General features: G+C 69.3%; 1 protein-coding gene across 1 annotated transcript; it reads left to right on the forward strand.

Moving 5' to 3' along the window:
* Positions 1-19,964: 19,964 nt before the first annotated feature.
* Positions 19,965-27,302, forward strand: RARG (retinoic acid receptor gamma). Its single transcript, XM_075134051.1, is given in 10 exon segments — positions 19,965-20,003; positions 20,005-20,097; positions 22,138-22,279; positions 23,521-23,681; positions 23,798-23,974; positions 24,081-24,285; positions 25,682-25,767; positions 25,769-25,841; positions 26,764-26,793; positions 26,796-27,302. Coding segments are annotated over 10 exon segments (1,173 nt in total). The 5' UTR covers positions 19,965-19,979; the 3' UTR covers positions 26,978-27,302.
* The last annotated feature ends 379 nt before the right edge of the window (positions 27,303-27,681 follow it).

Here is a 27,681-nt window from a genome sequence, read left to right on the forward strand (position 1 = left end):
CATCCAGTCCAACCCCTGCCACGGGCAGGGACATCCCCAACCAGAGCAGGGTGCCCAGAGCCCCGTCCAACCTGACCTTGGATGTTCCCAGGGATGGGGCATCCACCACCTCTCTGGGCGACCTGTGCCAGGCTCTCACCACCCTCAGGGTAAAACGTTTCTTCCTTAGATCTGGTCTAAATCTCCCCTCTTTTAGTTTAAAACCATTCCCCCTCGTCCTGTCGCTGCAAGCCCTGCTGAAAAGTCTTTCCCCACCTTTCTTATGAGCCCCCTTTAAGCACTGAAAGGCCGCAATCAGGTCTCCCCGGAGCCTTCTCTTCTCCAGGCTGAACAACCCCAGCTCTCAGCCTTTCCTCACAGCAGAGCTGTTCCATCCCCCTGATCGTTTTCGTGGCCTCTGGCCCCGCTCCCACAGGTCCCTGTCTGTCCTGTGCTGGGGACCCCCGAGCTGGACGCAGCACTGCGGGGGGGTCTCACCGGAGCAGAGCAGAGGGGCAGGATCCCCTCCCTCGACCCCCTGGCCACGCTGCTGGTGATGCAGCCCAGGATGGGGTTGGCCTCTGGGCTGCGAGCGCACGTTGCCGGCTCGTGTCCAGCTTTTCCTCCACCAGTGCCCCCAGTCCTTCTCGGCAGGGCTGCTCTCCACCCCTCCATCCCCCAGGCTGTGCTGGTACCGGGGGCTGCCCCGACCCAGGTGCAGGACCCTGCACTTGGCCTGGTTGAACCTCATGAGGTTCACACGCGCCCACTTCTCAGATGGGAATGAATCCGGCAGATGGGAGCGGGACGAAGACGATGACTGAGGAAACAATTCCTGCAATCGCAGCAGGGTCGGGGTGGGAAGGGACCTTCAGGAGCAGGGAGGGGATCGTGCCCCTGTACTGGGCACCGGTGAGGCCGCACCTCGAATCCTGTGTTCAGTTCTGGGCCCCTCACGACAAGAAGGACATGGAGGTGCTGGAGCGTGTCCAGAGGAGGGCAACGGAGCTGGGGAAGGGCCTGGAGCACAAGTCTGATGGGGAGCGGCTGAGGGAACTGGGGGTGTTCAGCCTGGAGAAGAGGAGGAGAGGGGAGACCTCATCGCTCTACAGCTCCCTGAAGGGAGGTTGGGGCGAGGGGGGGGTCGGTCCCTTCTCCCAAGTGACAGCGATGGGACGAGAGGAAATGGCCTCAAGTTGCGCCAGGGGAGGTTTAGATGGGACATGAGGAGAAATTTCTTTCCTGAAGAGTGGTCAGGCCTTGGACCAGGCTGCCCAGGGAGGTGGTGGGGTCCCCATCCCTGGGGGGATTTAAAAGCCGTGTGGGTGAGGCGCTTGGGGACGTGGTGTGGTGGGCGTGGGGGGTTGGGTTGGCGGTTGGACTCGATGATCTCAGAGGTCTTTTCCAACCCTAATGATGCTACGATCCAAAGCCCATCCAAGGACACCTTCACCCGGAGCAGGCTGCCCAGGGCCCCGTCCAGCCTGACCGCGGACGGGCACCCCCCGCCTCTCCGGGCAGCCTGCGCCCGGGTCCCACCGCCCTCAGCGTAAAACGTTTCTTCCTTAGACCTAGTCTGAATCTCCCCTCTGCCGACTGCCACCCCCCCCCAGGGCGGTTACCCCCCAACCTGGCCATTCCCCCCCCCTCCCCGAGGCTGGGGGGGGGGGTCCCTGTGCCCCCCCCCGGGCAGGAATTTGCCCCCCCCCCCCCCCCCGAATCTCTGCCTGGTTGAGGGGTCGGAACCGGCACAGGACCTTGGTGCTGCACTTGGTGCTGGGCCATGGCAGGGAGGGCCGGGGAGGGCGTTGAGAAGAGTTTGGGGGGGCTGGAGGGGGGGTCCCAAGGGTGCTGCTGGTACCCGAGTGTGTGGGATGTCACCCGGGGTGCTGGGTGGTACCCAGGGATGCTGGTTACAACCTAATGGTCGAGTGGTACCCGGGGCTGCAGGATGCTGCCCAGGGGTGCTGGGGGGTACCCAGGGATGCTGGGTGGTACCCGGGGGTGCAGGATTTTGGGGAGCTGAACCCCTGCTTTGCCGCCGCTCACCCTTTGTTTTAACAAAAGTGTTTTTATTTGCGCCTCGCGTGACAATAAAGCTGCTGCCTTTGCTCCTGTCCCCCCCGTCTCCTCCTGTCCCCCCCCGTGACCCTCCTGTCCCCCCCAGTCTCCCTCCTGTCCCCCCCCGTGACCCTCCTGTCCCCCCCCGTCTCCCTCCTGTCCCCCCCCGTGACCCTCCTGTCCCCCCCCCGTCTCCCTCCTGTCCCCCCCCGTCTCCCTCCTCTCCCCCCCATGTCCCTCCTGCAATGGGGGTGGGTGCCCAAGGCCCCCCCCCCCCCCCGCCCCAGGCAGCCCCCTCCCCAGCGAGCTCCTCCCCCCACCTGCCTCAGGGTCCCCAGGTCACCCCCTATGGCCCCTATACATCCCCCCAGCCCTGCCCTATACATCCCCCTCTGCGGCCACCCCCCCGTCTTGCCCTATACGCCCCCCCCGTGGTACTCCCACAGCCCCACCTATACATCACAACGCCCCCCCGCCCTATACATCCCCCTGCAATATCCCCCCCGGCCCTGCCCCATAGATCCCTACAGCACAGCCCCCCCACAACCCCCCCACCCCATACGGCCCCACGGCCGCGGACCCACAGGGCCCCTCTGAGGGACCCCACAGCCACGGCCCCCCCCGGCCCCACACACCCCCCACAGCCCCCCCGACCCTCTACGGTCCCCATAGGCCCCCCACACCCCCCATAGGTCCCCCGCACCCCCCATAGGCCCCCCACACCCCCATACAATCCCCATAGGCCCCACACACCCCCCATAGGCCCCACACACCCTCCATAGGTCCCCCGTGCCCCCCGTACAATCCCCATAGGCCCCACACCCCCCATAGGCCCCACAGACCCCTCATAGGCCCCCCACACCCCCATACAATCCCCATAGGCCCCACACACCTCCCATAGGCCCCACAGCCCCCTCATAGCCCCCCCCCGACCCTGTACGGTCCCCATAGGCCCCACACACCCCCCATAGGTCCCCCGCACCCCCCATAGGCCCCCCGCACCCCCCATACAATCCCCATAGGCCCCACACACCCCCCATAGGCCCCACAGCCCCCTTATAGCCCCCCCCTCGACCCCATACGGTCCCCATAGGCCCCACACCCCCCCATAGGCCCCACAGCCCCCTCATAGCCCCCCCCCCGACCCCATACGGTCCCCATAGGCCCCACACACCCCCCATAGGTCCCCCGCACCCCCATAGGCCCCCCGCACCCCCCATACAATCCCCATAGGCCCCACACACCCCCCATAGGTCTCCCGCACCCCCCATAGGCCCCCCCCCGACCCCATACGGTCCCCATAGGCCCCACACACCCCCCATAGGCCCCCCCCGACCCCATACGGTCCCCATAGGCCCCACACACCCCCCATAGGCCCCCCCCCGACCCCATACGGTCCCCATAGGCCCCACACACCCCCCATAGGCCCCACAGCCCCCTCATAGCCCCCCCCCGACCCCATACGGTCCCCATAGGCCCCACACACCCCCCATAGGCCCCACAGCCCCCTCATAGCCCCCCCCCGACCCCATACGGTCCCCATAGGCCCCCCACACCCCCCATAGGCCCCCCCCGACCCCATACGATCCCCATAGGCCCCACACCCCCCCATAGGCCCCACACACCCCCCATAGGCCCCCCCGACCCCATACAATCCCCATAGGCCCCCCAGCCCCCCCACGACCCACCTGCCCCTCAGGCCCACCACCCGCTGCCGCCACCGGCGCCGCCATCTTGGCGCGCGTCACGTGACGCGGGCCCGCTCTCACCCCGCCTCCCCCGCCGTGACCTTTCCCCTCTCTGTCACCTTTGCCCCCAGGGGGGGGGGGCGGGATATGGAGTGTGGGGCGGAGGTGCCTGTAGGGCCCTGCTATAGGGTGTCTGTGGGGTGTCTATAGGGTGTCTGTGGGGCGGAGGTGCCTATAGGGCCCTGCTATAGGGTGTCTGTGGGGCGGAGGTGCCTGTAGGGCCCTGCTATAGGGTGTCTGTGGGGTGTCTATAGGGTGTCTGTGGGGCGGAGGTGCCTGTAGGGCCCTGCTATAGGGTGTCTGTGGGGTGTCTATAGGGTGTCTGTGGGGCGGAGGTGCCTATAGGGCCCTGCTATAGGGTGTCTGTGGGGTGTCTATAGGGTGTCTGTGGGGCGGAGGTCCCTATAGGGCCCTGTATGGGCTGTCTGTGGGGTGTCCATAGGGTGTCTATAGGGCAGTGGTATCTATAAGGCCCCGCACAGGTGGTCTATGGGGTGTCCATAGGGTATCTGTGTAGCAGCAGTGCCTACAAAGCCCTGTCTGGGGTCTCTGTGGGTACCTATAGGATACTTATGGGGCAGTGGTGCCTATAGGGCCCCTCACACGGTGTCTATAGAATGACAGAATCATTTAGGCTAGGAAAAACCTTTAAGATCAAGTCCAACCGTTAACCCAGCACTGCCCAGTCCACCCCTATGTCCATAGGCACCACGCCTACACGTCCTTTACATCCCCCAGGGATGGAGCCCCCCCCCCCCCCGCCCCGGGCAGCCCGTCCAGGGCTCCGCAACCCTTTCCTGAAGAAATTGTTCCCAATTCCCACCCTAACCCCCCCCCGGCGCAACCTGCGCCCGTCTCCTCCCGCCCTCTTCCAGCTCCCTCCGCCGCTCCGCACCGGGCTCGCGCTCCGGACCCTTCCCCAGCTCCGTCCCCCGCCTCCGGACGCGCTCCAGCCCCTCCGCGTCCTTCCTGGGGCCCAAAACTGAGCACGGGGGGACGACCCCTCCCCTCCTCCTGCCTGGGAGCCTTCCCACCCCCAGCAGATCAACGCTCCCGCCCAACCTGGCCTCGTCGGCACACGTGGGGTGCACGCATCCCCCCGGCCAGATCGTGGATAACGATATTAAACAGAGCCGGCCCCAGCCCCGAGCCCCGGGGAACACCGTGACCGGCCGCTCCTGCACCGCAGCTCTCTGGGCCCGGCCAGCCCGTTCACCCGGCCTCCGGAGCCGCTCGGCAACCCCCGGAGCCCCTCGGCAACCTCCGGAGCCGCTCGGCAACCCCCGGAGCCCCTCGGCAACCCCCGGAGCCCCTCGGCAACCCCCGGAGCCCCTCGGCAACCCCCGGAGCCCCTCGGCAACCCCCGGAGCCGCTCGGCAACCTCCGGAGCCGCTCGGCAACCCCCGGAGCCGCTCGGCAACCCCCGGAGCCGCTCGGCAACCCCCGGAGCCCCTCGGCAACCCCCGGAGCCCCTCGGCAACCTCCGGAGCCCCTCGGCAACCTCCGGAGCCCCTCGGCAACCTCCGGAAGCGCTCGGCAACCCTCGGAGCCCCTCGGCAGCGCTCGTCAGCGTTCGTTTCAGCTCGGCGCCGCTCGGTAGTGCCCGATCGGACTCGGCGCCGCTCGGCAGGACTCGGCTCGGCCCGGCCCACCGTAGCGCCCGGCTGCAGGGCCGGGCCGGGCCGGGCCGGGCCGGGCGCTGCGGGTCGCGGGGCAGGAGGCGCAGCCCAAGCAGCACGGCCCGGCCCGGCGGGGCACGGCCACGGCAGCGCCTGGCTGCGGGGCACGGCACGGCACAGCCCGGCCATGCACGGCTGCATTGCACGCCCTGGCGCAGCCATGCAGGGCACGGCCCAGCCATGCATGGCTGCATTGCACGCCCTGGCGCAGCCATGCAGGGCACGGCCCAGCCATGCATGGCTGCATTGCACGCCCTGGCGCAGCCATGCAGGGCACGGCCCTGCCATGCATGGCTGCATTGCAAGCTCCGGCACACCCATGCAGGGCACGGCCCAGCCATGCACGGCTGCATTGCACGCCCTGGCGCAGCCATGCAGGGCACGGCCCAGCCATGCACGGCTGCATTGCACACCCTCGCACGGCCTCGCACGGCAATCGCAGCGGTGCCCTGCAAGGTGCCCTCCGGCCTCGGCCTGGCGCAGCCCGTGGCGGTGCTGAGCTGCTGCAGGGAATTAGTGGGGGGTCACAGGGGGCACCCCCCCCCCCACGGCAGCACGTGAGGGCCAACCCACGTGGCGCCGCATCCTGCTCTGTGCCCCCCCCGTCCCAGTACAACAGCCCTGCTGCACGTGCAGCCCCCCCCCTCGCCACGGCAGCCCCCCGCTGCGGCGTGGCACCGACGGGCCTGTGCAAATACCCCCCCGTTGTGCAAACACCCCAATACCTGTGCCGATACCCCCCCCCCCGCAATGCCCTAGGCGTGGTGGAAATGCCCCAGCCCCCCTGCAATTGCCCCCCACCCCCCCCAAGCAATTGCCCCAGCTCTCGTGCAAATGCCCTGACCCCCGTGCAAATGCCCCCCCCAAGGAATTGCCCCAGCCCTTGTACAAATGCCCCAGCCCCCGTGCAAATGCCCCCCCCAAGGAATTGCCCCAGCCCTTGTACAAATGCCCCAGCCCCCCTGCAATTGCCCCCCACCCCCCCCCAAGCAATTGCCCCAGTCCTTGTGCAAATGCCCCAGCCCTCGTGCAAATATCCCAGTCCTTGTGCAAATGCCCCCCCCCCCGCAAATGCCCCCCACCCCCATGCAAATGCCCCTCACCCTTGCACAACCCAGGGCCTTGAGCCCAGGGCTGGGGGGGTTCCAGCCCTGCCCGTGCCTCAGTTTCCCCATGTTGCCGGGGGGGGGGCACCCCCATACTCACCCCAGCTGCTGGGTGCCTGCCCAGGGGGTTCCCCGGGTGGGGGGTGCAAGGGGGGCCCCAGGCTCCCCCTCACTTGATGCTCAGCCGGGGGCAGGCACGGGTGCAGGCAGGGGTGCAGGCAGCAGGGCAATGGGGGGGGCAGCACTGGGAGGGGGGACAGCAGGGCGGGGGAGGGAAGCAGCAGGGTGGGGGGCAGCAGGGTGGGGGGTGACAGGGTGGGGGGTGACACTGGGGGCAGCAGGGTGGGGGGCAGCAGGGGGGGTGACACTGCAGGTGACAGGCAGGGGGGCAGGCAGGGGAGCAGGCAGGGGTGCAGCAGGCAGGGGCAGGGGTGCAGGCAGGGGTACAGGCAAGGTGGCAGCAGGCAGGGGTGCAGCAGGCAGGGGCAGGGGTGCAGGCAGGGTGGCAGCAGGCAGGGGTGCAGCAGGCAGGGGCAGGGGTGCAGGCAAGGGTGCAGGCAGGGTGGCAGCAGGCAGGGGTGCAGGCAAGGGTACAGGCAGGGTGGCAGCAGGCAGGGGTGCAGCAGGCAGGGGCAGGGGTGCAGGCAGGGCAGGCCATGGGGGGCCCCCCGCGGCGGGGCCGGGGTCCCGGCCAGCCCAGCCCCATGGCGGTGCCGCCCCCGCCCGGGGATTTACGGCCCAAAGCCGCTGAGCGGGGCGGGGCGGGGGGGGCAGCGCACGTGGCAGCACCCATGGGTGCGGGGGCTGGGGCCGCCCTGCAGCCGGTGTGACCGGCCCCACGCGGGACACCCGACGGGGGGGGTCCCACGGGCTCGTGCTGCCCCCTGGCGGGGACCGGGAGCGCTGCGGCGTGGGGGGCCCCGCAACACGAGGGGACACGGGGGACATTGGAGGCAAGGGGGGACACGGAGGGCATAGGGGACATGGGGGACACGGGGGACACGGGGGGACACGGGGGACACGGGAGATATGGGGGACACGGCAGGCATAGAGGGACACAGGGGGACACGGGGACGTGGGAGACGGGGGGGCGCATGGGGACGCGGGGGGACATGGGGGACACGAAGGGACACGGGGGGACATGGGGGGACATGGGGGACATGAAGGAACACAGGGGGACACGGGGACACGGGGGACACGGGGACACGGCAGGCATAGAGGGACATGGAGGGATATGGGAGACGGGAACATGGGGACATGGGGGACACAGGGGACATTGGGATAGGGGGACATGGGGGGACACAGGGTCTTGGGGGGACACGGGGGGACAGGCAGAGCTATGGGAGGGACACGGGGATGTGGGGGGACACGGGACATAGGGACATGGCATGGGGGGGACATGGCATAGGGGGGATGTGGGGGGACACGGGGGGGGCACTGAGATGTGGCACGGGGGGGACATGGGGGGACACAGGGACATGGCGGGGGGGGGACATGGGGGGACACGGGGGACCCCAGGCCATGGGGAACACGGGAGATGGGGACAAAGCGGGGTGGCCTGAAGGCCATGGGGTGACAGTGGGGGACAGGGGGTGCCCTGGGGTGGCACCGGGCTCTGCCACCCCTTCGGAGCGTGTGCGTGTGCGTGTGCGTGTGCGTGTGCGTGTCACACTGGGTGTAGCACACACGTGTGCCAGCGTGTCACCACCCCGTGTGTCCCAGCCGGCAGGGTTGACACGTGTGGCACCCTCAGCGTGCAAACGTGTCAGCCAGGGCCTGGCATGCGTGTGCAAGCGTGTCAGCCAGGACATGCCATGCACATGCAAGTGTGTCACCAAGGACACGCCATGTGTGTCACCCAGGACGTGCCATGCGTGTGCAGTCGTGTCACCTAGGACATGCCATGTGGGCATAAACATGTCACCAAGGACATGCCATGTGTGTCACCCAGGACGTGCCATGCGTGTGCAATTGTGTCACCTAGGACATGCCATGTGGGCATAAACATGTCACCAAGGACATGCCATGTGTGTCACCTAGGACATGCCATGTGGGCATAAACATGTCACCAAGGACACGCCATGTGTGTCACCAAGGACACGCCATGCGTGTGCAAGCGTGTCACCCAGGATGTGCCATGCATGTGTAAGTGTGTCACCTAGAACACGCCACGTGTGTGCAAGCGTGTCACCCTTGACACGCCATGTGTCTCCCAGCACATGCCATGCGGGCACAAACATGTCACCTAGAACACGCCATGTGTGTGCAAGCGTGTCCCCCAGGACACGCCACGCCCACGCACGGGCACCATCCCAGCCCCCGCAGCCGTGCGGTGTGCCCGTCCCTCACCACGCGTGTCCCCGCCACGCGTGTCCCCGTCCCCTCGAGGGCGGCGGCAGAGCCGTGCCGAGCCGTGTCCTCGCCGGCGTCGTCCTGCGGTTTGGGAAAAAATGCGGCGGGTTTCAGGGCGGCATCACATGACGGAGCGTGCAGGGCCCGGGCGGCGCACACGCACACGCACACGCACACGCACACGCACACGCACCCACGGCCACGCCAGGTGAGCGGGGGTGGGGAAAGGTGGGGTCCCCCGGGGGCGGGGGGAGAGGAGGGGGCTGCTGGGTGCGTGTGTGAGCGGGGGGGGGGGGGGGGGGTGCGTGTGAGCGCACACACGCGTGTGCGGGAGCGTGTCCGGTGGGGGAGCGTGCGTGGGAGCACGGGAGCGCGTGTGAGCGTGGGTGGGGGTGGGCCCGTGGGCGTGGCCGTGGCTCGGCACAGGCGTGCGCGTGCAAACACGGGTGCCAGCCGGGGCACGCGTGTGCGTGTAAGCGCGTGAGGCAGCGCAGGCGTGCGCGTGCGTGGGAGCACACGCGTGTCCGAAGGCGTGCGCCCGCGTTCCCGCCCCCCCACCCCCCCCACCGTGCGCACACGTGTGGCGGCGCGTGCCCGCCCGCACCGGCGCGTGCAAGGCCACGTGTGCAAGCCTGTGCGTGCAGCCCACCCAGGGACACGCCCCAGCACACGCGTGTGCCCCCCCCCCGCTTCCCTCCCCCCCACCCCGCCGCCACCGTGCCTCAGTTTCCCCAGGGCCCGGGAGCCCGCGGCGGGGGGGGAGGGGGGAGGGGAGGGAGGGGTAGAGCCGGGAGGGGGAGGGGAAGGGGGAGGGGAGGCGGGGGGGGGGGGGGAGGGGAGGCTCCGCAGCCGATGGGGTCATGGAAAAAGGTTTGGGTGGAAAAATCCTCCCCCCGCCGCTCAATGGCGGCTTTGTTCGGGCCGGGGGCCCCGCGGCAGCAGCCCCCGCCCCCCCGGGGGTGTGTCCCACCCGTGTCTCCACCCGTGTGTCCCCCCCCCGTGTCCTCTCTCCCAGCTCCCTCCCCCCCCCCCCCCCCCCCGCCGTGCCTCAGTTTCCCCGCTGGGGCGGGGGTTGGCACGCGCTGGGCTGGGCGGGGTGGGCAAGGGCTTCAAACGCCGTGCGAAGGAATCAACGGGCGTGCAAAGCCGTGCAAGACCGTGCAAAGCTGTGCAAAGCTGTGCAAGGCCGTGCAATGCTGTGGCACACTGGGCAGTGCTTCACCCTCCGTACAAAGCCATGCAAAGCCGTGCAAGGCCGTGCAAAGCCGTGCAAAGCCGTGCAAAGCTGTGTAAAACCGTGCAAGACAGTGCAAAGCCGTGCAAAGCTGTGTAAAACCGTGCAAGACAGTGCAAAGCCGTGCAAGGCCGTGCAAGGCCGTGCAAAGCCGTGCAAAGCTGTGTAACACCGTGCAATCCTGTGCAAAGCCATGCAATGAAACACAGTGCCAGGAGAAGCCGTGCAATGCCGTGCAAGGCCGTGCAATGCTGTGGCACACTGGGCAATGCTTCACCCTCCATACAAAGCCGTGCAAAGCCGTGCAAAGCCGTGCAACGCAGTGCAATCCTGTGCAAAGCTGTGCAATGAAACACAGCGCCAGGAGAAGCCGTGCAATGCTGTGTGAAGCTGTGCAAAGCCGTGCAAAGCCGTGCAAGGCCGTGCAAAGCTGTGCAATGAAACACAGCGCCAGGAGAAGCCGTGCAAGGTCGTGCAAAGCCGTGGCACGCCAGGCAATGCTTCACCCGTGCAAAGCCGTGCAAAGCTGTGCAATCCTAAGCAAAGCCTGTGCAATGAAATGCAGCACCAGGAGAAGCCGTGCAATGCCGTGCGAAGCCGTGCGAAGCCGTGCAAAGCCGTGGCACACTGGGTAACGCTTCATCCTCCATGCAAAGCCGTGCAAGGTCGTGCAAAGCTGTGCAAAGCCGTGCAATGCCGTGCGAAGCCGTGCAAAGCCGTGGCACACTGGGCAATGCTTCACCTTCCGTGCAAAGCTGTGCAAGGCCGTGCAAAGCCACGCAAAGCCGTGCAATCCTGTGCAAAGCTGTGCAATGAAACACAGCGCCAGGAGAAGCCGTGCAATGCCGTGGCACACCAGGCAACGCTTCACCCTCCGTGCAAAGCCGTGCAAGGCCGTGCAAAGCCGTGCAATCCTGTGCAAAGCTGTGCAATGAAACACAGCGCCAGGAGAAGCCGTGCAAGGCCGTGTGAAGCTGTGCAAGGCCTTGCAAAGCCGTGCAACACCATGCAAAGCCGTGCAACACCATGCAATGCCGTGCAATTCCGTGCAAGGCTGTGCAGCACCGTGCCGTGCAAACGAGGTGCCCCCCCAGGCAGGGAACCTCCCCCCGATGCAGGTTTCCACCGAGATTGAGTGTCATCACGGCGCAGCCCCGCTCCCCACGGGCACCCACCGCCGGCACCCCCCCTCCTGCGCCCCACGGGGCCCCGCCGTGGGTGGGGGTGGCGCACCCCGGCCGGCGGCGTGGGGCGTGGGTGCAGCTGGGGGGAGCAGGAATGCAGCCGGGCGGGTGCTGCCGGCCTCGCACGCCCGCACACGCCCTCGCACGCCCGCGCACACGGGGACACGCCGGCTGCCGGGCGGCGCGGTCACGCGCAGCAGGGCACGGCACGGGCACACGCGTGTGCGATCGCACAGGCGGTCGTGCACGGTCGTGCGTGGTCTTGCACGCTCGTTCGCTCCTATACACACTCGTGCACGCTCACGCGTGCTGGTGCATGCCCGTGCATGCATGCGCATTTGCGCACGCTCACACCCACTGGTGCACGCTCTGCCACGCCCACAGACACCCGTGCACGCTCACGCGTGCTTGGGCGTGCTCGTACGCACTCGTGCATGCCCGTGCACACGTGTGCGTGCTCCCACGGTTCTGCACGCTGAAGCACACTCGTGCACGCCCACGCACATTTGTGCACGCTCACGCCCACTCGTGCACGCTCTTCCACGCCCACAGACACTCATGCACGCTCACGCCCGCTCGTGCACGCTCACGCCCACTCGTGCACGCTCTTCCACGCCCACAGACACTCGTGCACGCTCACACGTGCTCGTGCACGCTCACGCCCGCTCGTGCACACTCACGCCCACTCGTGCACGCTCTTCCACGCCCACAGACACTCGTGCACACTCACGCCCACTCGTGCACGCTCTTCCACGCCCACAGACACTCGTGCACGCTCACGCCCACTCGTGCACGCTCTTCCACGCCCACAGACACTCGTGCACGCTCACGCCCACTCGTGCACGCTCCCACGCGCTCCCCCCCCTGCAGCCCCCCCCCCTCCCCCCACGGGAGGGACCCAGGCGTCCGGGGGGGCCCGGGGGGTGCAGGGAGGTTCCTGCCTGTCCCCAGGCCCTGCCTGCTCCTGCCTGGGCTGCTCTGCCCTGCCTGTCCCTGCCTGTCCCTGTCCCCCTGCCTGTGCCTGCCTGTCCCTGTCCCCTGCCTGTCCCCTGCCTGTGCCACATCCATCCCTGCCTGTCCCTGCCTGTGCCTACCTGTGCCATGGCCACCCCTGCCTGTCCCTGTCCCCTGCCTGTCCCCTGCCTGTGCCACATCCATCCCTGCCTGTCCCTGCCTGTGCCTGCCTGTCCCTGTCCCCTGCCTGTGCCACATCCATCCCTGCCTGTCCCTGCCTGTCCCTGCCTGTGCCATGGCCACCCCTGCCTGTCCCTGTCCCTGCCTGACCCTGTCCCTGCCACCTCCATCCCTGCCTGTCCCTGCCTGTGCCATGGCCATCCCTGCCTGTCCCTGTCCCCTGCCTGTCCCTACCTGTGTCATGGCTGTCCCTGCCTGTCCCCTGCCTGTCCCTGCCTGTCCCTGCCACCTCCATCCCTGCCTGTCCTGCCTGTGCCATGGGGGTCCCTGCCCACCCTGTGCGAAGGTGTGCAAGGGTGTGCAAGCGTGCACGAGGGTGTGCAAGGGCCATGCGAGGGTGTGCAAGCGTGTGTGCGTGTGCTTGTGCGAGGGTGTGTGCGCGTGCGAGGGCTGTGCACAGGCCGTGCGAGGGCGTGCGAGGGGGGGTGTGTGTGCACGAGGGTGTGCGAGGGCCATGCAAGGGTGTGCAAGGGTGGTGCAAGGGCCGTGCGAGGGTGTGCGAGGGTGTGCAAGGGTGGTGCGAGGGCGTGCGAGGGTGTGCGAGGGTGGGTGTGTGCACGAGGGTGTGCGAGGGCCGTGCAAGGGTGTGCAAGGGTGGTGCAAGGGGTGTGCAAGGGTGGTGCGAGGGCGTGCGAGGGTGCGTGAGGGTGTGCAAGGGGTGTGCAAGGGTGTGCAAGGGTGGTGCAAGAGCCGTGCGAGGGTGTGCAAGGGTGTGTGTGCACGAGGGTGTGCGAGGGCCGTGCAAGGGTGTGCAAGGGTGGTGCAAGAGCCGTGCAAGGGCGTGCGAGGGTGCGTGTGTGCACGAGGGTGTGTGAGGGTGTGCAAGGGGTGTGCAAGGGTGTGCAAGGGCCGTGCGAGGCCGCCCGCAGCCGGGCGGGGGGGGAGCTGCTGGTTTTAATTACCCGCAGGCGGCCGGGGCTAATTGGGACCTTTTGGCTGCGCGAGGGCGGGGGAGGGGGGCCCTTTCGGGGGCCACCACGTGGCACCGGGGCACGAGCGGGTCCCCTCCCCCAGGGCCCCCGGGCTGGGCACACGCGTGGGGCACGGGGACACGGGGGTGGCACAGGGGACATGAATGAGGGGACATGGGGTGGCACAGGGGACACATGGGGGGACACGGGGTGGCACTGGGGACATGGGGGACACACATGGGGGACACGGGGTGGCACTGGGGACATGGGGACACACATGGGGGACACGGGGTGGCACTGGGGACATGGGGGACACACATGGGGGACACGGGGTGGCACTGGGGACATGGGGGACACACATGGGGGGACACGGGGTGGCACTGGGGACATGGGGACACACATGGGGGACACGGGGTGGCACTGGGGACATGGGGGACACACATGGGGGACACGGGGTGGCACTGGGGACATGGGGGACACACATGGGGGGACACGGGGTGGCACTGGGGACATGGGGGACACACATGGGGGACACGGGGTGGCACTGGGGACATGGGGGACACACATGGGGGGACACGGGGTGGCACTGGGGACATGGGGGACACACATGGGGGGACACGGGGTGGCACTGGGGACATGGGGACACACATGGGGGGACACGGGGTGGCACTGGGGACATGGGGGACACACATGGGGGGACACGGGGTGGCACTGGGGACATGGGGACACACATGGGGGACACGGGGTGGCACTGGGGACATGGGGGACACACATGGGGGACACGGGGTGGCACTGGGGACATGGGGGACACACATGGGGGACACGGGGTGGCACTGGGGACATGGGGGACACACATGGGGGGACACGGGGCGGCACTGGGGGACATGGGGACACACATGGGGGGACATGGGGTGGCACTGGGGACATGGGGGACACACATGGGGGGACATGGGGTGGCACAGGGGACATGGGGACACACATGGGGGGACATGGGGTGGCACTGGGGACATGGGGGACACACATGGGGGGACATGGGGTGGCACTGGGGGACATGGGGACACACATGGGGGGACATGGGGCGGCACAGGGGACATGGGGACACACATGGGGGACACGGGGTGGCACTGGGGACACGGGGGACACACATGGGGGACATTGGGGGACAGAGTGGGGACACGGGGTGGCTGGAGTGTGACACGGGAGGACACCCATGGGGGACATGGGGGACAGGACGGGGGGAGATGGAGGTGACAGGGGGCACAGGGGGACACGGGGGGACACGGGGGGGACACAGGGAGACACCTGATTGCCCTGGTTGGGTGCTGGGGGGGTGACATGGGGACTGGGGCGGGGACAGGGGGCTGGGGAGGGGGTGACATGGGGACTGGGGGGGACATAGGAGGGAACTGGGGGGACAAGGGAGGGGGTGGCATGGGGACTGGGAGGGGACAAGAGGACTGGGGCAACAGGGGGCTGGGGGACTGGGAGGGACTGGGGAGGTGACATGGGGACTGGGAGGACTGGGAGAACTGGGAGAGACTGGGGAGGTGGTACGGGGACTGGGAGGACTGGGAGGAACTGGGGGAAGTGACATGGGGACTGGGAGCACTGGCAGTACTGGGAGGACTAGGGGAAGTGACATGGGGACTGGGAGGGAGTGGGGAGGTGACATGGGGTCTGGGAGGACTGGGAGGGACTGGGGAGGGGACATGGGGACTGGGAAGACTGGGAGGACTGGGTGGACTGGGGGAAGTGACATAGGGACTGGGAGGACTGGGAGGAACTGGGGAGGTGACATGGGGACTGGGAGTACTGGGAGGGACTAGGGGAAATGACATGGGGACTGGGAGAACTGGGAGAACTGGGAGGACTGGGGGAAGTGACACGGGGACTGGGAGAACTGGGAGAACGGGGAGGGAGCGGGGCTGTGGGCGGGGCTGTGGGCGGGGCCGTGGCAGGTCAGGACACACCCCCCGGCCTGTGCGTGCGGGTGGGGGGGGGGGAGGGGGGGCTGTGTCTGTGTGACACCGCGCGACACCGCGCGCCTGTGTGTGACACCGCGCCCCGGCCCCGCGTGACCCACCGCGCGTGTGACACCCTCTGTGCGACACCGCGTGTCCCCCCCCCCCCGCCCACCGGCCTGTGCCCGCCAGGCCCCGCCCCTCCCCAGGCCCCTCCCCTCCCCAAGCCCCGCCCCAAGCCCCGCCCCGCGCCGGTCGCTGGGCCGCGGGGCCGGGCCGGGCCGCGCCGCACCCGCCGGGGCCGGGGCCGCGATCGGGGCCGGGGCCGGGGCCGGGGCCGGGGCCGGTGCCCGCCGCCATGTACGACTGCCTGGAGGCGCTGGCGGGGCCGCGGCGGCTGCACGACGTGACCAACCGCGGGGCCTGCGCCCTGCGCAAGGCGGGGTACGGGCCGCGCTGCGGGGCCCTGCCGCCCTTCGCCTGGCCGCCGCCCGCCCGCCGCGGTACGGGGACGGGAGGGAGGGGGGCCGGGGCGGCGTGGGAGCGCGTCCCGCGTGGGGGGGGGGACGGGGGGGAGGGTATCGCGGGTGGGCGTGGGGGAGTGGGAGCGTGACCTGCGTGGGGGGACGGGAGCGGGGGTGAGGGTGAGCGTGTCCCGAGTGGGAGTGGGGGAGTGGGGGCGTGTCCCGGGTGGGCGTGGGGGGACGGGAGTGGGGGTGAGGGTGAGCGTGTCCCGAGTGGGAGTGGGGGAGTGGGGGCGTGTCCCGGGTGGGCGTGGGGGGACGGGAGTGGGGGTGAGGGTGAGCGTGTCCCGAGTGGGAGTGGGGGAGTGGGGGCGTGTCCCGGGTGGGCGTGGGGGGACGGGAGCGGGGGTGAGGGTGAGCGTGTCCCGAGTGGGAGTGGGGGCGTGTCCCGGGTGGGCGCGGGGGGACGGGAGAGGGTGTGAGAGTGAGTGGGAGCGTGTGCTGAGTGGGAGTGGGTGTGAGAGTGAATGTCAGTGTGAGCGTGTCCCGAGGGGGAGTGGGGGAGTGGGAGTGTGTCCTGCGTGGGCGTGGGGGGACGGGAGTGGGTGTGAGAGTGAGTGGGGGTGTGTCCTGGGTGGGAGTGGGGGAGTGGGAGTGGGTGTGAGAGTGACTGTGACTGTGAGTGGGCGTGGGGGAGTGGGTGTGAGAGTGAGTGGGAGTGTGTCCTGGGTGGGAGTGTGGGGCGGGGAGTGGGTGTGAGAGTGTCTGTGAGTGCGAGTGGGTGAGGGTGAGCGTGTCCTGAGTGGGAGTGGGGGAGTGTGTCCTGGGTGGGCGTGGGGGAGTGGGTGTGAGAGTGACTGTGATATGTGAGTGTGTCCTGAGGGGGAGTGGGAGTGTGTCCTGGGTGGGCGTGGGGGAGTGGGAGTGGGTGTGAGAGTGACTGCGAGTGTGTGAGGGTGAGTATGACTGTGTCCTGAGTGGGAGTGGGGCTGCGTGGGAGTTTGTCCTGGGTGGGAGTGGGTGTGAGAGTGTCTGTGAGTGTGTGAGTGTGTGTCCTGCGTGGGTGTGAGAGTGACAGTGAGTGGGTGAGTGTGTCCTGAGTGGGAGTGTCCGTGCGTGTGGGAGTGAGCGTAAGCGTGCGAGTGTGTGACCCCGTGGGAGTGGGTGAGCATGAGTGGGTGTGTAAGTGCCCGTGACCGAGTCTGTGTGCGCGAGTGACGCGAGTGGGTGTGGAAACTTGGGTGAGTGACGGGTGGGGGGTGTGGAAAGTGTGAGGGGGGGGTGCGTGTGCGTGGGGTGGGGGTTGTTGGACCCCCCCCCCCCCCGCGGTAACACCCAGCCCAGGAGGGACCCGAGGGGGGGGCGGGGACGTGGACAGCTTTTGGGGGGCCCCGATTTGGGGGGGGCCCGGGGGGGGGGGAAGGGGGGGCAGCAGAAGGGACCCGGTTTTGGGGGGGGGAGGGGCCCAGGGACGTGGACCCCCTTTGGGGGCACCTTTGGGGGGGGAGGATTTGGACCCGTTTTGGGGGGGTACAGGGACCTGGACCCGTTTGGGGGGGCAGCAGTAAAGACCCGGTTTGGGGTCGGACACCCCACGGGGCGTGGGGGACCCACGGGAGCAGCCGCGTGGAAATACGGACACAAACATGCTGGGGGGGGGGACTCCACGCGGGGGGGGTTTCCCACCTCTGGGGGGGGCTGGCGACGCAGCAGGACCCCCCCAAACCCCCTCCCCCCCCCCCCCGCGGTGCCCGCAGGCGGGGTGGCCCTGCCCCCCCCACCCCAGTGCCCCCCCTTCTTCCCAGCTCCCCGGCCCAACTGGTTCCAGTCCGGGGCTGCCGCACCCGCCCAGCGCTGCCAATGTGGCACTTAACCCCTGCGGGGCCGCCCCCAAACCGGCCTCACCCCCCCCCGGGGAGCTGGGGGGGTCCTGGGGGGCCCCCCCCTTTCAGCCGGCCATGGGAGGGGGGCAGCAGCCCCCGGCTGGGGGGGGGTCCCCCCTGCCCCCCCCAAATTAGGCTTCAGGGAGGGTTGGGGGGGGGGAATGCCGCCTCGGAGCCAGGCGGCCCCCCCAAAACTGAGGGGGGGGTTGTGGGGGGGAGGGGGTCCCCACAGTGTTGCGGCCCCTCCCCCAAATGGGGTGTGGCCCGCCCCCGGGTGTTTTTGGGGTGCTGGGGTTTGTTTTTTTTTTTTGGGTGGGTGCTTGGATTTGGGTCAGCGCCCCCCCCCCCCCAAATCAAAACTTATCCGTGAGGGGAAACTGAGGCACGGGGGACCCCAATGTACCCCCCCCAAAAAAACCCCAACCCCCCCAGCACCCTCCGCGGGGCAAACACCCCACCTCCAGCACCCAAGGGGGGGACCCCAGCCCCCCCCCCCCCGCAACTTGGGGTCCCTCCAGCATGGCTGCGTGGGGTAGGGACTGGGGGGGGGGGGCACCCCCACTCCCCCCCCCAGTGGCGTGCGAGGGGGTGTCACAGGGTGTGGCGCCCGGTTTGCGGTTGCATTTTCCACGGCGGGGTGGGGTGGGGTGGGGGTGGGGGGGGGCCCTGTTTGTTTTCGGGTGACCATGGTGCGTGTGTGCGTGTGCACACGCGTGTGCGAGGCGGGGGGTGGGGGGGGGTGTCTGTGTTCCCCCCCCCCCCCCGCCCCGGCCCAGCTGCAACCGTTTTGGGGCCGGTTATAAATGGGCTGTTTGACGCCGGGCGAGGGCAGGAATTTCCTCAATTTCAGCAATTTTGGCTTTTTTTATAAAAACACACAGGGAAAAAAAAAAAAAAACACAACCCCACACCCACCCCCAACCGCCCGCCCGGGCTGCGGGGCAGGGTGGGGTCCGCCTGGGTGTCGTCGTCCCCCCCCCCCCCGCCGCCTCCGCCGGCGGTGACGCCGATGTCACCACCCCACTGTGGCACCCTCGGGTGGGGGGGATTTTGGGGGGGGGGGGCTGGGACCACCCCCCCCCCCATGGGTTTTGGGGCTGGCCGGTTGGGGGGCCACCCCCGTGCCTTGTCCCCCCCCCCTTCTGCCCCCCCCGTCCCCGCCCCGTGGCCCCCCCCATCACTCGGTCCCCTGTGTCCCGTCCCCCCCCCAGGACAGATGCAGCTCCCTGGGGACAGCCCGTGGGGCTCCCTGCTCCTCTCCCACCCCAAGGGGACCCCCAGGACCCACACGAGCAGGGGGGGAGTGGGGGGGGTAGCCAGACCGCTGCCCCCCCCCCGTGCCTCAGTTTCCCCACTCCGTGCCTCAGCTCCCCCCCTCAGTGCCTCAGTTCCCCCTCCGTGCCTCAGTTTCCCCCCTCCGTGCCTCAGTTCCCCCCCAGTGCCTCAGTTTCGCCCCCTCCGTGCCTCAGTTTCCCCCCCTCCGTGCCTCAGTTCCCCCCCGTGCCTCAGTTCCTCCCCTCAGTGCCTCAGTTTCCCACCTCGTGCCTCAGTTTCCCCCCCTCCGTGCCTCAGTTTCTCCCCTTCAGGGCCTCAGTTCCCCCCCGTGCCTCAGTTCCTCCCCTCAGTGCCTCAGTTTCCCCCCCTGTGCCTCAGTTTCCCCCCCTCCATGCCTCAGTTTCCCCCCCCGTGCCTCAGTTTCCCCCCCTCCATGCCTCAGTTCCCCCCCAGTGCCTCAGTTTCCCCCCCTCCGTGCCTCAGTTTCCCCCCCTCCGTGCCTCAGTTTCTCCCCTTCAGGGCCTCAGTTCCCCCCCGTGCCTCAGTTCCTCCCCTCAGTGCCTCAGTTTCCCACCTCGTGCCTCAGTTTCCCCCCCTCCATGCCTCAGTTTCCCCCCCCGTGCCTCAGTTTCCCCCCCTCCATGCCTCAGTTCCCCGCTCCGTGCCTCAGTTTCCCCCCAGTGCCTCAGTTTCCCCGCCCCGTGCCTCAGTTTCCCCCCCGTGCCTCAGTTCCCCCCCCTCCGTGCCTCAGTTCCCCCCCCCGTGCCTCAGTTTCCCCCCAGCCAGCAATGGGAGGTGGGGGCACCTCCCAGCCTTGGGGGTCTGATGCAGCTTGGGTGGGGGGGGGCGGGGAGGGGGTCTCCAGCTGCTGCCTGACCCCCCCCCCCCCCCATCATTCCCTGTCCCCCCCCCGCAGCCGTGGAGACCCAGAGCAGGAGCTCGGAGGAGATGGTGCCCAGCTCGCCCTCCCCGCCCCCCCCCCCCCCGCGTCTACAAGCCCTGCTTCGTCTGCAGCGACAAGTCCTCGGGCTACCACTACGGCGTCAGCTCCTGCGAGGGCTGCAAGGTGAGGGGGGGGCACGGGGACCCCCCCCCGGGCACGGGGGAGCCTTGCTGGGAGCACTGGGGAAACCCCGCTCCAGTGGCGTTGAGGAGCTGGCAGTGGGGAGCCTTGCTGGGAGCACTGGGGAGCCTTGCTGGGAGCACTGGGGAGCCCGCCCCCTCCCCCAGGCACTGGGGAGCCTTGCTGGGAGCACTGGGGACCCTCCCCAGGCACTGGGGAGCCTTGCTGGGAGCACTGGGGAGCCCCTCCCTAGGCATTGGGGAGCCTTGCTGGGGGGAGTGGGGAGATCCCCCAAGCACTGGGGAGCCTTGCTGGGAGCACTGGGGAGACCCTGGGGGAGTGGGGAGACCCCCCGAGCAGCACTGGGGAGCCTTGCTGGGAGCACTGGGGAGCCCCCTCCAGGCACTGGGGAGCCTTGCTGAGAGCACTGGGGAGCCCCTCCCAGGCACTGGGGAGCCTTGCTGGGGGGAGTGGGGAGACCCCCCGGGCACTGGGGAGCCTTGCTGGGAGCACTGGGGAGCCTTGCTGGGAGCACTAGGGAGACCTCGGGGGAGTGGGGAGACCCCCCCCAGCAGCACTGGGGGGTCTTGCTGGGAGCACTGGGGAGACCCCCCCCCCATTGGCACTGGGGAGCTGGCAGTAGGGAGCCTTGCTGGGAGCACTGGGGAACCTTGCTGGGAGCACTGGGGACCCCCCCCAGGCACTGGGGAGCCTTGCTGGGGGGGGTGGGGAGCTGGGACTGGGAATCCCAGTTGGGGGCACTGGAGGACAGCCCCCCCGGGCACTGGGGACCCCCCCCGGGCACTGGGGAGCTGACAGCGGGTAGTCCTGCGGCGGGCACCAGTGGCGGCACTGGGAAGCCCTGCTGGTGGCACTGGGGAGCTGGGACTGGGAATCCCAGTTGGGGACACTGGAGACCCCCCCCGGGCACTGGGGACCCCCCCCGGGCACTGGGGAGCTGGTAGTCCTGCGGGGGGGGGGACGGACACTGGGAAGCCCTGCTGGGGGGAGCGGGGAGCTGGGACTGGCGATCCCAGTTGGGGGCACTGGAGACCCTCCCCCGGGCACTGGAGACCCCCCCCGGGCACTGGGGACCCCCCCCGGGCACTGGGGAGCTGACAGCGGGTAGTCCTGCGGCGGGCACCAGTGGCGGCACTGGGAAGCCTTGCTGTTAGCACTGGGGAGCTGGGACTGGGAATCCCAGTTGGGGGCACTGGAGGACAGCCCCCCCGGGCACTGGGGACCGCCCCCCCGGGCACTGGGGACCCCCCCCCGGGCACTGGAGACCCCCCCCCCGGGCACTGGGGAGCTGACAGCGGGTAGTCCTGCGGCGGGCACCGGTGGTGGCACTGGGAAGCCTTGCTGGTGGCACTGGGGAGCTGGGACTGGGAATCCCAGTTGGGGGCACTGGAGACCCCCCCCCGGGCACTGGGGAGCTGACAGCGGGTAGTCCTGCGGCGGGCACCGGTGGCAGCACTGGGAAGCCTTGCTGGTGGCACTGGGGAGCTGGGACTGGGAATCCCAGTTGGGGACACTGGAGACCCCCCCCCGGGCACTGGGGACCCCCCCCGGGCACTGGGGAGCTGGTAGTCCTGCGGGGGGGGGGACGGACACTGGGAAGCCCTGCTGGGGGGAGCGGGGAGCTGGGACTGGCGATCCCAGTTGGGGGCACTGGAGACCCCCCCCCGGGCACTGAGGACCCCCCCCGGGCACTGAGGACCCCCCCCCGGGCACTGGGGAGCTGACAGCGGGTAGTCCTGCGGCGGGCACCGGTGGTGGCACTGGGAAGCCTTGCTGGTGGCACTGGGGAGCTGGGACTGGGAATCCCAGTTGGGGGCACTGGAGACCCCCCCCGGGCACTGGAGACCCCCCCCGGGCACTGGGGAGCTGACAGCGGGTAGTCCTGTGGCGGGCACCGGTGGCAGCACTGGGAAGCCTTGCTGGTGGCACTGGGGAGCTGGGACTGGCGATCCCAGCCGGGGGGGGGGCTGGGGGACCCCCCCCCCCCCCAGGACGTGCCCGCAGCCCCCGTGCCCCCCCCAGGGCTTTTTCCGCCGCAGCATCCAGAAGAACATGGCCTACACCTGCCACCGGGAGCGCAACTGCCAGATCAGCAAGGCCACGCGCAACCGCTGCCAGTTCTGCCGCCTGCAGAAGTGCCTCGAGGTCGGCATGGCCAGGGAAGGTGCGCGGGGGGGCCCCCACCTCACCCCCCCCACCCCCCCCACTGGTGTCTTGGGGATGGCCCCATCCCGTGGGAGGGGTATGGGGGGGTGGGGGGTGCAGGGGGGGCGGTGCAACCCCTGGGGGGGGGGGGGTTTGGTGTCACCCGCCCTGGTTGCATTGTGCTGCACGTGGGCGTCTTGCGGCAGCCTGGCCCTGCGCCCCCCCCCCCAGAGCAGTGTGGGAGGCGGTGGGGGCACCCACGTGTCCCCGTGTCCCCACGTCCCCACGTCCCCGTGTCCCTGCTACCTCCTGGCCCGGAGGGGTCCCCATGTCCCCATGTCCCTGTGTCCCCGCTACCTCCTGGCCCGGAGGGTCCCCACGTCCCCATGTCCCTGTGTCCCCGCTACCTCCTGGCCCGGAGGGTCCCCATGTCCCCATGTCCCCGTGTCCCCGTGTCCCTGCTACCTCCTGGCCTGGAGGGTCCCCACGTCCCCATGTCCCTGTGTCCCCGCTACCTCCTGGCCCGGAGGGTCCCCATGTCCCATGTCCCCGTGTCCCCGTGTCCCCGCTACCTCCTGGCCCGGAGGGTCCCCATGTCCCCATGTCCCCATGTCCCCATGTCCCCGTGTCCCTGCTACTTCCTGGTGTGGAGGGTCCCCATGTCCCCATGTCCCCATGTCCCCGCTACCTCCTGGCCCGGAGGGTCCCCGTGTCCCCATGTCCCCATGTCCCCATGTCCCTGCTACCTCCTGGCCCGGAGGGTGCCACATCCCCATGTCCCCACATCCCCATGTCCCCGCTACCTCCTGGCCTGGAGGGTCCCCATGTCCCCATGTCCCCGTGTCCCCGCTACCTCCTGGCCCGGAGGGTCCCCATATCCTCATGTCCCCATGTCCCTGCTACCTCCTGGTGTGGAGGATCCCCATGTCCCCATGTTCCCACATCCCCGTGTCCCCACTACCTCCTGGCCTGGAGGGTCCCCATGTCCCCATGTCCCCACGTCCCCATGTCCCTGTGTCCCTGCTACCTCCTGGCCTGGAGGGTCCCCATGTCCCCATGTCCCCATGTTCCCACATCCCCGTGTCCCCACTACCTCCTGGCCTGGAGGGTCCCCATGTCCCCATGTCCCCACGTCCCCATGTCCCTGTGTCCCTGCTACCTCTTGGCCTGGAGGGTCCCCATGTCCCATGTCCCCCGCTACCTCCTGGAGAGGGTGCAGGGGGCACCCCCAAACCCTCCACCCCCCCCCCCCCCTCGCAGCCGTCCGCAACGACAGGAACAAGAAGAAGAAGGAGGTGAAGGAGGAGGTGACGAGCGAGAGCTACGAGCTGAGCCCGCAGCTGGAGGAGCTGGTCCAGAAGGTCAGCAGAGCCCACCAGGAGACCTTCCCCTCCCTCTGCCAGCTGGGCAAGTACACCACGGTGAGCACCGGTGGGGGGGGGCCACCGCGGCGCCGGGGGGGGGTGGGGACCCCATCCCACCATCAGACCCCTCCATGGTGAAGTTCCCCTTGATTGTCCCCATCCCCTTCCCCAAGAACTTGAGCGCTGACTACCGGGTGCAGCTGGATTTGGGCTTGTGGGACAAATTCAGCGAATTGGCTACCAAATGCATCATCAAAATCGTGGAATTCGCCAAACGTTTGCCCGGTTTCACCGCGCTCAGCATGGCCGACCAGATCACCCTGCTGAAGGCCGCTTGTCTGGATATCCTGGTGAGAGGGGGAGAGGTTGGGGTTCAAGGGAGGTTGGGGGGTGGCCTCCACGCCGGTGACTGACCCCAACCCACCACCACCGTGTCCCCCCCCACCCCCCCGGTAGATGCTGCGGATCTGCACGCGCTACACGCCGGAGCAGGACACCATGACCTTCTCGGACGGGCTGACCTTGAACCGGACGCAGATGCACAACGCCGGCTTCGGGCCCCTCACCGACCTGGTCTTCGCCTTCGCCGGGCAGCTCCTGCCCCTCCAGATGGACGACACCGAGACCGGGCTGCTGAGTGCCATCTGCCTCATCTGCGGAGGTGGGGACGGGGACACGGGGACGGGGGGACATGGGGACGCTCTGGGCCAGGAGGTAGCAGGGACATGGGGACACAGGGACATGGGGACACGGGGACCCTCCAGGCCAGGAGGTAGCGGGGATATGGGACATGGGGACCCTCTGGGCCAGGAGGTAGCAGGGACATGGGGACACAGGGACATGGGGACCCTCCGGGCCAGGAGGTAGCGGGGACACGGGGACATGGGGACATGGGGACCCTCTGGGCCAGGAGGTAGCGGGGATATGGGGACATGGGGACCCTCCGGGCCAGGAGGTAGCAGGGACATGGGGACACAGGGACATGGGGACCCTCCGGGCCAGGAGGTAGCGGGGACACGGGGACATGGGACACGGGGACCCTCCAGGCCAGGAGGTAGCGGGGATATGGGACATGGGGACCCTCTGGACCGGGAGGTTTCGGGGACGTGGGGGCATGGGGACCCTCCAGGCCAGGAGGTAGCAGGGACACGGGGACACAGGGACACGGGGACCCTCCAGGCCAGGAGGTAGCAGGGACACGGGGACACGGGGACACGGGGACCCTCCAGGCCAGGAGGTAGCGGGGACATGGGGACACGGGGACCCTCTGGACCGGGAGGTTTCGGGGACACGGGGACACAGGGACCCTCCAGGCCAGGAGGTAGTAGGGACATGGGGACACAGGGACATGGGGACATGGGGACCCTTCAAGCCAGGAGGTAGCAGGACACGGGGACATGGGGACATGGGGACCCTCCGGGCCAGGAGGTAGCGGGGACACGGGGACATGGGGACCCTCTGGGCCAGGAGGTAGCAGGGACACGGGGACACGGGGACACGGGGACCCTCCAGGCCAGGAGGTATCGGGGACGTGGGGGCATGGGGACTTCCAGATCAGGAGGCAATGGGGATGTGGGGACACAGGGACCTCTGGAGCAGGAGGTAGCAGGGACACAGGGACATGGGGACCTCCAGGCCAGGAGGACGAGGGGACACAGGGGACCTCCGGTCCAGGAGGTAGCAGGGACACGGGACCTCTGGATCAGGAGGCAGCAAGGACATGGGGACATGGGGACCTTGGGGCCAGGAGCAAGCAGGGACAAGGGGACACAGGGACCTCTGGATCAGGAGGCGGTGGGGACATGGGGATACGGGGACATGGGGACCTCCAGGCCAGGGCGTGGGGACATGGGGACACAGAGACATCAGGAGGTGGTGGGGACATGGGGATACGGGGACACGGGGACCTCCGGGCCACGACGTGGGGACATGGGGACCTCCAGGCCAGGACGTGGGGACATGGGGACACCCCGCTGGATTCGGGGCTCAGGGATGGGCATCAGGGGCCATGGAGGACACAAGGGGGGCTGGTGACACCCCCATCGTGCCCCCCCCAGACCGCATGGACCTGGAGGAGCCGGAGAAGGTGGAGCGGCTGCAGGAGCCGCTGCTGGAGGCGCTGAAGGTCTACGCCCGCCGGCGCCCGCCCGCGCCAGCCCCACATGTTCCCCCGCATGCTCATGAAGATCACCGACCTGCGCGGCATCAGCACCAAGGGTGAGGACGGGGGACCCCCGGGACCCCCCCGGACCCCCCGGGGACTCCCCCAGAATAACCCCCCCGGGACACCCCGGGACCCCCCCGGGGACCTTCCCAGGGACCCCCCCCTCCAGGGACCCACCTGGGATCCCCTGGGGACCCCCCAGTGACCCCCCCCCAGGACCCCCCTCCCCCAGGGGATCCCCCCAGGAACCCCCCCAGGACCCCCAGGGTCCCCCCCAGGACACCCCAGGAACCCCCAGGAACCCCCTCAGGACACCCCCCAGGATCCCCCGGGGACCCCCCCAGGACCCCCCAGGAACCCCCAGGAACCCCCCTCAGGACCACCGCCCAGGATCCCCCGGGGACCCCCCAGGACCCACAGGGGTGACCCCCCAGGCCCTCCCCAGGGGACCCCCCAGGGATCCCGCAGGGATCCCCTCGGGGACCCCCCCAGGACACCTCAGGACCCCCAGGGACCCCCCCCGGACCCCCAGCGATCCCCCCAGGACCCCCAGGGACCCCCAGGACCCCCCGTGGCAGGGCAGGGGGGGAGCACGGTGGTGGGGAAGCTCTCGGGGGGGGGGTGCATGGGGGGGGGGGAGCTTATGGGAGGGGGGGACGCTGGCGTGGGGGGGGGTGCTCAGGCGGGGGAGGGGAAGCTTGCGAGGAAGGTTGCAGGGGTGCTCGCGGGGGGGTGCTCGCAGGGGAAACTTGGGGGGGCAAGATTGGGGGGGTCACTGGGGGAGCAAGATTGGGGGGGGAAGCTTGCAGGGGGATGCTTGGGGGGGGGTTGAAGCTGGGGGGGGGTTGAAGCTCACGGGGGGGGGTTGAAACTCGGGGGGGTTGAAGCTGGGGGGGTTGAAGCTCACGGGGGGGGGTTGAAACGGGGGGGCTGTTGAAGCCCGGGGGGGGCTGGCGGCTGACGGGGGTCCCGCAGGCGCGGAGCGAGCCATCACCCTGAAGATGGAGATCCGGGGCCGATGCCCCCCCTCATCCGGGAGATGCTGGAGAACCCCGAGATGTTCCAGGAGGAGGAGGGGGGGGCGGCGCAACCCCCCCCGCCCCCGGAGCCCCCCGCCCCCCAGGACAGCCCCCCGGCCCCCCACCTCCCCATAGCCCTCCCATCCGCGCCGGGGGGGGGCCCCCCGTAACCCCCCGCCGGGGTTGGACACTCACGACTGCCTTCCAGGGCCCCCCCCTTCTTGCTCCGGGGAGGGAGGGGCCCCCCCCCCACGGTGCCCCCCCCCCTCCAAATTTGGGGGGGCTCCAGAGACTGACGGAGCCGGCCCGGGGGGGACCCCGCGGCACAGCTATTGCCTTAAGCTGGGGGGCCCGGGGGGCCCCCCCACCCCAACCTCAGCTTCATGCCAAAGCCTCCCCCCCACCCCCAACCCGCTGCCGCCCCCCACCCTTGTATTGGGGGGGGATTTAAGGGGGGCAACGATGGACAGAAATCGCCGCCCCCCCCCCAAAATTAATGCCTGACGCCCCTCGCCGGGCCCCCCCCCCTCGCCCAGCCAGGGGGCCTGGGCATCCGGGACTTTATTTATTGGAAACAGGGTGGATTTGGGGGGGGGGGGCACCCCCATTCCCCCCGCCCCGGGCACTGCTGGGGTGCAGGCAGGACCCCCCCCCCCCCATTCCGGTGGGGGGGGCATTTTATTTGCTGGTTTATTTTATATGGGGGGGGGACTGCTTGTGGGTTTTGCTTTTTGACGCTGTTGGGGTGGGGGAACCCCAAAATCCCCCCCCCGCAGCTCCCCCCCCCCCAGCACAGACACTATAGAGACCAAAGACGGGGGCACAAGGTGACCCCCCCCAAACCCCCCCCCCAGTATTGCTGGGGGGGATCCTA

This window comes from Calonectris borealis, chromosome 30 (genome assembly GCF_964195595.1).
Source record: "Calonectris borealis chromosome 30, bCalBor7.hap1.2, whole genome shotgun sequence".
Taxonomy (NCBI): domain Eukaryota; kingdom Metazoa; phylum Chordata; class Aves; order Procellariiformes; family Procellariidae; genus Calonectris; species Calonectris borealis.